The 10,719-nt window shown below is 39.6% G+C and overlaps 1 protein-coding gene across 2 annotated transcripts; it reads left to right on the top strand.

Moving 5' to 3' along the window:
• Positions 1–418: 418 nt before the first annotated feature.
• ARL2BP (ARF like GTPase 2 binding protein) lies at positions 419–8,916 on the top strand. 2 transcript variants are annotated; one of them, XM_074211253.1, is made up of 6 exons: positions 419–764; positions 2,429–2,490; positions 5,484–5,590; positions 7,608–7,693; positions 7,878–7,974; positions 8,700–8,916. In XM_074211253.1, the coding sequence occupies exons 1-6, from the start codon at positions 724–726 to the stop codon at positions 8,799–8,801; spliced, it is 495 nt and encodes a 164-aa protein (XP_074067354.1). In that variant the 5' UTR covers positions 419–723; the 3' UTR covers positions 8,802–8,916. The 2 variants fall into 2 exon arrangements, with proteins under 2 accessions (XP_074067354.1, XP_074067355.1); XM_074211254.1 differs by lacking the exon at positions 419–764 and adding an exon at positions 1,914–2,145.
• Positions 8,917–10,719: the final 1,803 nt, after the last annotated feature.

Below are 10,719 nucleotides of genomic sequence, written 5' to 3'. Positions count from 1 at the left end.
CAAATGCGGGCTCCTGCATCCCCCGGGCTGCGTGGCCCAGGGCCCCTTCACCCTGCTTGCCTCAGTTTCCTCATGGGTGAAACGGGCCGGAGAGGGAAGCGGCACACTAAGAAAGCCCGCGGTGCGATCGCCACGAAGGGGCTCACAACGACTGAAACGTCTCCGGAGAACAACCAACAGGGCGGATGATGCCCCTCCCCCTCAGGCGCACGCTCCCTCGCGCAGGGCGGGCGGACGCAGGCGGCGCTTGCTCTGATAGGCTGGGACCCCGCCCTTTCCCGCGTCGCTAGGGCGGGCGCTGGACAGGATTGGGCCGGCGGGCGGAAAGGGCCGTCGCCGTGGTAACGGGAGGCGCGGCCGGGGGGGGCAGCGGGGAGGGCCGAAGCCCACGTCCTGGCGACGCGGGGGGCGGGGGAGCCCCACCGTAACGGATCCCATGGGGCCGCCCGGGCGGGGGTGAAAGGCCGGCTTCCCGCCCCCGACCTCCCCGCGCCGCGCGTCGGGGGCCGCCCCGGGAGCTCCCAGCGGGGGGCGGGGCGGTCCCTGCAGGGCGCAGGCGCGCCCTGCTCCGCGAGGCCCGGCCTGCCCAGGACGGGGAGGAAGGGGGCGGGGGGAGGAGGGGCCCGAGGCTCCGGGAGTCTCCGTCCCGGCCTCAGGCCGCGTCCCCGGCCTGCCCGAGCCGCGGGCCCCGGCGCCCGAGGGGCCGGAAGCGTCCGGGCAGCTATGATGGACACTCTGGAAGAAGAGAACTTCGCGCTGGCCATGTGAGTGCCCGCCGCCGCCTCGCCCCGGAGCCCCAACTTGGGGAGGGGGAGGGGAGGCTGACTGGCAAAGTTGCAGCGCGCCCGCCCCCCGGCGGGCCCGGCTCGGCGGGCGCTGCGGGCCCCGGGCCCTTAACGCCTCTCGCAGAGTGGGCGGGCGGGCCGGGCCGGGCCGCGCCGCGCTTGTTGAAGGGAGCCTGCGGCCCGTTCTCGGTGGCAGAAGCGGGCGCTGAGCGCGGCCAGTGCTGAGCCCGAGTTCAGGGACCCCGAGGGGCCCGCAGTCGCAGCACCCCGGATCTGGATCTGCATCTGAAAGGGACCCCACTGGCATTTCTTGCAACCTGCTCGTTTACGTGGTGGGAGAGGGAGGGCCAGAGAGGCCAGCAGACCGCACCAGGTGCGAGGGGGGCTTTGAGCTTTCGCCCCGTTTGTGGGATCAGCGGGCCAGGCTTGAATCCCGAGTCTGCCGTGTAGTGCCTGTCGGATCGCCAGCGACTCACCTCTCTCCTCTCCGGGGCGTAGTTTTCTTATCTGTTGAACTCCCGGCCTGTTTTTGTACAGCTGGGAGCTAAGAATAATTTTCATATTTTTAAATAGAGCAAAACTTTTTTTTTTAAATGTAAAAGCTATGCTTAGTTAGCAGGCAGCAGTCATAGTTTATTGATCCCTGGACTACATAATCATCAAAGATTCCTTCCAGCTTCTGTTCCTACAATTTGTATCTTCTATTTAAATTGGGTCAAGGAGGGGCAGCTAGGTGGCACAGTGGGATAGAGCACCAGCCCTGGAGTCAGGAGTACCTGAATTCAAATCCGGCCTCACACACTTAATAATGACCTAGCTGTGTGGCCCTGGGCAAGCCACTTAACCTCATGGCCTTGCAAAAACTAAAAAAAAAAAAAAAAAAAAAAAAGGGGTAAAAGAATTTGAAAAGAAAGCTATCTTGGAAGAAGACATCCAGAGAATAAAATATATTTCTCTTCCCTATTGAAACTCAATAGGTTTTCTCCAGTTTACTCTGTGCTTGAACCCTCAAGACCCTACCTCCGGCCAACCAGTGATTTGTCTAGTACAGTAGTGTATGCTGTCATGGAATTATATATTCCACCATCACAATGGGGACCAGCCTGTCTCAAACCAGTGATATTCAAACCTTGTCATGAATCTAACTGCTTACAAGTTGCCTTGATAGCAACTTAGGAAGAACAGGTCCCCTAAGGTAACCAAAATCATACAGAGTTTGGGACACTTGCAAGTCAACTTTTTGAATTATACTCCTAAACAGATGACCAACTTCATCTGTGGTACAAAGTTTTAATGCTCCAGACTGTGGTGACCTTAAGCAGATAGTTTGTACTAGTTTGGGGTCAGCTTCAAAGATGCGGTAAGTAGAACAGAAAGCAGGGATTCCTTGCTTAATTAAATAGTTATGTCACCAAAAAAAAAAGTTATGACTCATCTGTATTTAAGGGAACTCTGTAGTGACTCCTTATTACTTATTGTTTCAGAAATCCTTAATGTAAAACAATTTGTTCCAATATAGGCAGGAAGTACTTATACTAGGCAAACTTGTAAATAGAGGTAATTTTTCTTTGAATATTTCATATTAGAATTAAACTAATTATTTGATAAATGGCCTGACCTATAATCCTGATATTAATTTTCAGTTCTTCCCCTTCTGATGCAGAATTTGATACTGTAGTTGGATGTATAGAGGACATTATCATGGGTAAGTTTCATTTATAAAAAAAGAAAAATAGATACCTCAATCAAAAAAATTAAAATCTACACATAAAAAATACAAACTCCTCCCAGTGTTAAAAAGAAGATAATACATCCTTGTAAAGAGCTTTTTATTCTAATTGGAATTCCAGAATTGAAAAAGATTTTAGCCCACATTGCCACTTTCTACAGTACTCTTCTCTGTTGCATACCTTAGGATAGACAGCTTTCTCTTCTATTCTTGTTCACTTCCAATAACAGAAAACTCAGTACCTTACAAGACCGATCCTTCCAAATCTATTTTTTCTCAGCATTTTGGAAAATTGACATCACTGTAGTTTAATGAAAAGAGCTTTATTCTGAGAGTAATAAGACATATTTTAACCTAACTTTTTACTACTTTGACCTAATTTTGTGGATTTTAATTCCTTTCTGTAAAAAAAGGCTGCATTTGATGATTTCTAAGGTGTATTAAAACTTTTAAGTTTCTATTTTTAATTAGGGCTTTGGACTATAACCACGTTTAGCATTGCCTTCCTTGAATTCCATGAACTCTGAGGTGATATAATTTTTGCCCAGAGTTTCCATTGCTTTTGCTACACAAAGGAGTTCCATGTTAGTCAAGATAAAGTTGAGAATAGGGATTCTTAACTTTTTTGGGATCAGAGCCTCTCTGACCTTCTGATGAAACTTGTAGATCCCTCTTCAGAGTAATAATTTAAATGCATTAAAAATACTTGATTTCAAAAGAAACCAATTATATTGAAATTCATTTGGCAAAACATTAAAAATTCTACATTCATACATTCCCTGAAATCTGCTTCTCTCAGTGGGATAGATTAGCAATCTAATTAGCCCCCAAGAGGTCCAGGGATCCCCATGTTAAGAAAGGAAGTCATGGAACACTAGACAGTTAAAAGTCTTTGCTTGTCTCTGGAGCAATTTTGTGATCATCTCTGCATTGAGGTGATACATAGTGGAAGAAACACTGTACTTGAAATAATAAAGCGTAGTTTCAAATCCTGACTCTTTGGCTTCTGAGCCAGAGGACTTCAGGTAAAAAGTCTCAGAGCCTCATGTGTAAAAGGAAAAATACTTGTCTCAAAAATAATACTCTACCTCACAAAGTTGTGAGGGAAGTGCTTTATAAATCTTACAGTTCTATATAAATGTGCTAGTATTATTGAAATTATCCTGAAACTGTCCTGATATTTGTAGCATACTCCCACAGTATTCATTTTGTTTTCACTTAAATGCTCTTCCTGTGCATCCATGCTCAGGTTGGAGAATATCTGTTCTTAGAAATAACTTTTTGGCATAGAGTTGTTATTCCTTCATGATGATCTTTTTTCTTTTGAGTGAATATATCATGATACTGTTTTCTGATAAATTAAGACTACAAAATAATTCATTTTTAGTGTGATAACTACCTGATTTTGAGGTGAATTAATGCTTCCATGGTTGTAAGGTGTTGCTTGCTCAGGACTGAACTTTACATTTTAGTTGATGTTCATTTAAATTACCTCTTTCCAAAGAGTGGCAACATTCATTCATTCAAAGTTTAGTATGAAACTGCACTGATTACCTGAATAGTTCCATTCAAAATCCCCATTGGCTTAAATGATCAGTAATTATCTTAGGTTTCCATTTTTATCTTGAGTAGAGAAGCCCTGATTTGTATCAGCTATTCAAAGTTTCATGGATTTAATGACCTTAGCCTTGAGAGAAATTAGATTGAACCTAGACAAAATTAAAAGTATAAATAAAAAGTAAAATAAAAAAATTGTAAATCTTAGGGGCATCTAGGTGGCGCAGTGGATAAAGCACTGGCCCTGGAGTCAGGAGGACCTGAGTTCAAATTTGACCTCAGACACTTAATAATTACCTAGCTGTGCGGCCTTGGGCAAATCACTTAACCCCATTGCCTTGACAAAAAAAAAAAAAATTGGAAATCTTGGGAACATATCTACAATCAAAAATTTCATTGGAAACAGTTACATGGCACAGTGATTAAGAGTGTAGAAAAGAGTCAGACCTGAATCTAAATGTTGCCTCAGACACTTAGTATGTAACATGGATTAAATCGCCTGACACCTGTGCCTCAGTTTCTTTATTTTTAAATAAGAAAATTGGACTTGATAGCCACTGAGATACCTTCCAACACTAAATCTATAATTCTGTGATATTAAATAATTGGTTACCTTGATGAATTTTTTTTTCAGATAAGGACAGGGAGGATTCAAAACTGAGCTTCAGATGTCAGTAACTTTTTTCTCAGATGAAAATAGCACAGTGGTACTCTTGCTTTAATAGATTATTTTCCCCCTTAAAACCCATCTATATTCAGTGTTCTAAGGAAGTGTTATTAATGATGAGTTTTGACTATTTACCGCAGACTTTGGGGCTCCTGAAATAGCATCTTGCCTTTTATTTTTAAAAATGGAATTTGAATTAATTGGCAAAACTGTAAATTTCCTCTTAAAATTTTCTAACAGATCTTTGTACTTAGTGACAAAACTGGGGAATGTGTGCCAATGAGTTCCCTCAAAGAGAAATGAAGACTTAAGAGGATTTCCTAGGCCTTCCTGTAACTCCTCTATCTTTTTAAACTGTACTGTATTTTCCCATTAAGATACTAATGCACTATTAAACTTAATCATATTGCCTATTTTAAATAGCCATCAGCTTTCTTTTTCTCTCGGGATTTGCTATTAAGGAAGTAGTTTGTAAACACAGAAACCACTAGTTGCAAGGACTTAACCATTTCAAGTTGAATTTTTCTTTTATTTTGTTCTAATTTTACACATGCTAACCTTGCTTTCTACCAAAGTGCCTTTTGATGTCTGTTAATCTTTTTTTTATTCCCTGAGTGAATTCACTGCTTATAAGGTTTAAAGTAAACATAAATTTTAGAGTGAATTATAATTGGTAAAATTGTTTGGGTCATTGACACCTTTAACTAAATTTATTTCATTTAATTTTTTAATGACTTCAATTCAGATGGGGAGTTTCAGTTATTACAGAGAAACTTCATGGAAAAGTACTACCAAGAGTTTGAAGATACTGAAGAAAACAAACTCATCTATACACCTATTTTTAATGAATATGTAAGTTAGTTTTCTTTTTTCTTTCCAACGATTGATTTAGAGGTTCTTTGAATTTAGACTTAGAACCAAAAATGTCAACAGTATTCCATGTCTTTTTTTTAGTTTAGTTTTTTTTTTTACAAGGCAGTGGGATTAAATGGCTTACCCAAGGCCACACAGCTAGGTAATTATTAAGTGTCTGAGGCCGGATTTGAACTCAGGTACTCCTGACTCCAGGGCCAGTGCTCTATCCACTGTGCCACCTAGTCGCCCCTCCATGTCTTTTTTTTTTAATAAATTTGTATTGGTCCTTTGTTTTTACATTACCTAGTCTACTGTATTTTCCTCCTCTGGACATTCTTCCAGAGAACCTTTCCTTATAATAAAGTATTTAGAAAGGAAAAAAAGAAAAGTTCTGCAAAATTACGCACCATATTAAAAAAAAGGCTGCCTTATCCCTGTTTGTGGTAGCAAAGAATTGGAAATTGAGTGAATGCCCATCAGTTGGGGAATGGTTGGACAAACTGTGGTATATGTATGTTACAGAACACTATTGTTCTATTAGAAACCAAGAAGGATGAGATTTCAGAGAAACCTGGAAATATTTGCATGAACTGATGTTGAGTGAGATGAGCAGAACCAGAAGAACATTGTACATCCTAACAGTAACATGGGGTGATGATCAACCTTAATGGACTTGCTCATTCCATCAGTGCAATAATAAGGGACATTTTTAGAGTACCTGTGATGGAGAATACTACCTGTATTCAGAGAAAGAATTGTGGAGTTTAAACAAAGACCAAAGTCAATTAACTTAAATATTTTTTTTTTTGCAAGGCAATGGGGTTAAGTGGCTTGCCCAAGGCCACACAGCTAGGTAATTAAGTGTCTGAGACTGGGATTTGAACTCAGGTACTCCTGACTCCAGGGTTGGTATTCTATCCACTGCGCCACCTAGCCACCCCATTCAATATTTTTTAAAACTATCTTATGTACAACAAAATTTTGCTATCTCTAGTATTTTATTTTCTTCTCAAGGATATGATTTCCCTTCAACACATTCAATTTCAGTCAATGTATATAGCATGGAAACAATGTAAAGATTATCAGACTTGGGGGGGCTAGGTGGCGCAGTGGATAGAATACCAACCCTGGAGTCAGGAGTACCTGAGTTCAAATCTGGCCTCAGATTTTGCCTTAACTCCCATTTCTTTTTTTTCAAAGACCTTTCATCAAAATGTCTGGGAGAGTTCATCAGTTTCTTATTTTATAAAACAATGTTCAAAAACAATTGAATATCTTCCCACCATGATCCTATCCTAGGGTCCTGCACACAGGTCCAATTGAGAATAATAATGGTATTTTTTACTTTTTCCAGCTCTTTCACAGCTTTAATTTTACTAAAATTACAGTACATTGGTATAATTATACAATATCCTAGGTGGTAGGGTAGTTATTAAAGTCCCTTTTTACCAATTTGAAAATTAAGTACATAATAAACATTTTTAAGCTTTGCCTAAGGTCATCCAGAAAGTTGGTTGGTAGGTCTGGCAACTTTACTTCAAACTTCTCTCTCTTTTTTTTTTTTTTTTTTCAAAATAAGTCAGTGTAGTTAAGGAACCTTGCCCAAGGTCACACAGCTAGGTAATTATGTGTCTGAGACCGAATTTGAACTCTATTCACTGCGCCACCTAGCTTCCCTACTCCAAATTTCTCAACTACTCCTGAGCTGCTCCTGCTAACCACTGATACTTCCCATAATTTCAGTAGGATTAGTTAGCCTAATTTAGAATACATTTTAGCCTCAGGGCCTTAATTTTCTCAACAAAGACACTAGAAACTAAATAGTCAATTAAACAATCAATTTAGATGCATTAATCTAAGACATTTGTGTTAACTCTACCCTGAGAAAACAGGATACATAATTACAAAGGCCGTAGGAGAATTGTGCTTACCCTTTGCATTATGTATCAGCTTTTGCTGCACAAAGAAATTTACTTTTCTAAGAATGACTAACCAGAAAATTTTCCTCTTTTAGATCTCTTTGGTCGAAAAATACATTGAAGAACAGCTGCTTGAGAGGATTCCTGGATTTAACATGGCCACTTTCACTACAACATTACAGTAAGTGAAGTTTGAGAGGTGGTGCTCTCCTCTTCTACTTCACGTGCCTTAATAGTACTGCTTGGGCACTGTCTTTGGGATGGTAGAGATGTCTTTTAGGATGCTGAAAAAGCCAGAGAAAGACTTTAAAATTTAATGTCTATTGCATTTGCAGTTCTAAAATTGCTAACTTTTCCATTAATAGACAGCATAAAGATGAAGTAGCAGGTGATATATTTGACATGCTGCTCACATTTACGGATTTCCTGGCCTTCAAAGAAATGTTTTTGGACTACAGAGCTGTAAGTAACTTCCATCCTCTTAAGCAACTCTTCAGCAGCTGTAGGAATTTAATTCTGTTTAATACATTAAGCAGTTACTTTGTGTAAGATACTCTGCTGGGCTCTGGAGATAAACAGATGAAAAATTGTCCCTACCTTTAGGAAACTAGCCTTCTCCTAGGGGATTTTAAACTGGATGAATGCAAGATAATTTGAAGAGGAAATGGAAATCACTCACAGTAAACCCTAAATAAGGTCATGACTGTGGATTTGTCATATAGAAGCACTGTGCCTTACCCCCTTCCATCCTCTCATGCTGATCTGGTCTGGCTATTAGTAGTTAGTGGACCCCCCCCCCCCCAAGCTATCTGTTGCTAGATGACATTTTATTTCAGGGATGATACATGAGTAGCAAACCTAGAAAAAAAGATCACATCTCTCACTTGGGCTGAATTTTCCTGTTTTTTTTTTTTTAGTTTGGAGGAATCTTAACCAGGGCAAAATTTTTCCTTTCTTTTGAGACTTTCACCCTACATCCTTAAGAATGCAGATTTCAGATGCCAAGTCTTCTTTCCTCTGGACAAAGGCAGTATCTAATCTCATTTACATTAAACTGTTAAGAAGAGAAATAGCTTAACTTTCCTAGGGAATTTAGAATCTAGAGTTAGGAAGGACTTAACTGTTGATGTTTTTCAAGAGTTTTGACTCTTTTGTCACTTTAAGGGTTTGTTTCTTTGCTCCTAAAGGAGAAAGAAGGCCGGAGTCTGGATCTAAGCAGTGGGTTAGTGGTAACATCATTATGCAAGTCATCTTCCATACCTGCTTCCCAGAACAATTTACGACATTAGTTCATATTCTCTGGATAAGTTTTTCATCTTGGATATTCCAAACCTCAAAGATGGTGAGTGACCACAGCATGATGAACAGCATTCTCAGTGATTGGGGAATACAGCTGGAAAAGACTGACCTTGTTCTGGTGCTTTTATTTAATGTTAAGTGTAGAGTGATCACAAAGAACCCTGCTGGAGTATTGACTTTTCATGAAATATCTCCATTAGCTCTGGTACACCAGTCAAAGTGGCCTCAACTCCCAGGTGCTTATGACAGTTAGGGAAAGAGTACTGCTCCGTATGTGTGTGTGTGTGTGTTTTTCAGTTATTGCTCTCTTTCAATAGCTGGGGTAAGGGGGTAGGGGAGGAACCCAGGATGAATGTATTAGCAGTACATGTTTCTGTTATCACAATATTGCTACTTTTCCATCCCAAACATGCACAGGTTTTCCACACACATGTTTGTGATATAAGGTTGTCTTTGCCTGGTACACATTTCAACCCAAGAAATCTTAACTCCTATGTTATGGTGTCTTTTTGGATTGTATGTGATCATCTAGGGACAGATTATTCAAACCCAGCTAATTTTCATAGGTATTTATGAAGTTGTTTTAACTTCCTCTCCCCTGTATTAGGAACATTGGGGAACAGTTTAACTGGGAGTCTTTCCCCAACCTAAAATGTTGTTTAAACTGTTGTTTACCTATAAGTATAATATATATATATATATATATATATATATATATATATATATATATATATATATATATATATATATATATAGTATATGTATATAGTCAACTCATAGTCTTAGGTTTGTAGAAATCTAGTGACTTCAGCATGACCTGATGTTGATCTTCTAGCAGCAATCTCATGTTTGTCTTTCGAAGCACCCTTTAAGAATCTACTTACAGTACATTTTAGCAGAAAATTCTGAAATCCTGTGAATTTGGTTTGGGATCTTCCATGAATGTCCAGTTAAGAGGAAGGCTAAGTATTATATTATAAAGCTTTTTAGGTTTAAAGTATTCTTGGGTGAAAAATTATCCTACATTGTTATTCCATTTTGTCAGAAAACCTACAGGTTACATATAGATGTCTGATTTATTTTGGAAAGGAGGATCTGAAACATGCTTTTTTCATAATGCTCCCATGGTTAATGTAAATTTCTTAAAATCCTATACCATCAGAAACTATTTTTTCCTGCAGAAAGAGTATATAAATTTGTTAATATTCTCTTAACTCTTCAAAACTCTTCTCTCAAGATGGTGTTCCACATGGGCAAAAACTTGAATTATCATCTCTGTTTTTTTCAGTTTAGGAAAATGTTCAGTTTGTCTAAAACTGTCAAGGTATACTAATAAGAAAATGTGTATGTCAAAACACTTTGAAGAAAAGACAAGACATAATTGGCTATCTGACTTTCTTTCAATTGAAAACAAAACTATTGAATATTAATTTTACTGTTCCAGTTTTAAGGCATGGACTAAAGATTGTATCTTTTTAAAAATATGTATATATACATATATGTCATGTATTGAGAAACATGGGTTGGGTTTTTGTTTTTTACTGTAAATGTAATCTGACATCCTTGGCCAGAACATCATATACTGAAATATTAAAGATCATTCTTTCTTTAACTCTGTCCTCAGGTGACTCTCTTTGGGGTTTAGAAGTAAGCTGAATAATCCAATTTTGAAAGTTATTATTTAGTCCAGCCAGCAACTTTCCCTTGAACCTTGTTGGAATGGGTCTCGTTACCAGTGGGAGTATCCGAGTCTTCAAAAAGTACCTTCTGTTTTTACAGGTTTAGAAATTGTAGCTAAAAAAAGTCTGGTGCTGACTTGAATAGGAATCAGCCAACACATATTTAAGTTCCAATGGGTCTAGCACTGTGCTAGACACCAGGGATATAAAGACAAATGTAAAAGTTTAA

The sequence above is a fragment of the Macrotis lagotis genome, chromosome 1 (assembly GCF_037893015.1).
Source record: "Macrotis lagotis isolate mMagLag1 chromosome 1, bilby.v1.9.chrom.fasta, whole genome shotgun sequence".
Taxonomy (NCBI): Eukaryota; Metazoa; Chordata; class Mammalia; order Peramelemorphia; family Peramelidae; genus Macrotis; species Macrotis lagotis.
Note: the sequence above shows the minus strand (reverse complement) of the source record. Positions and strands in the feature narration are given on the sequence as shown.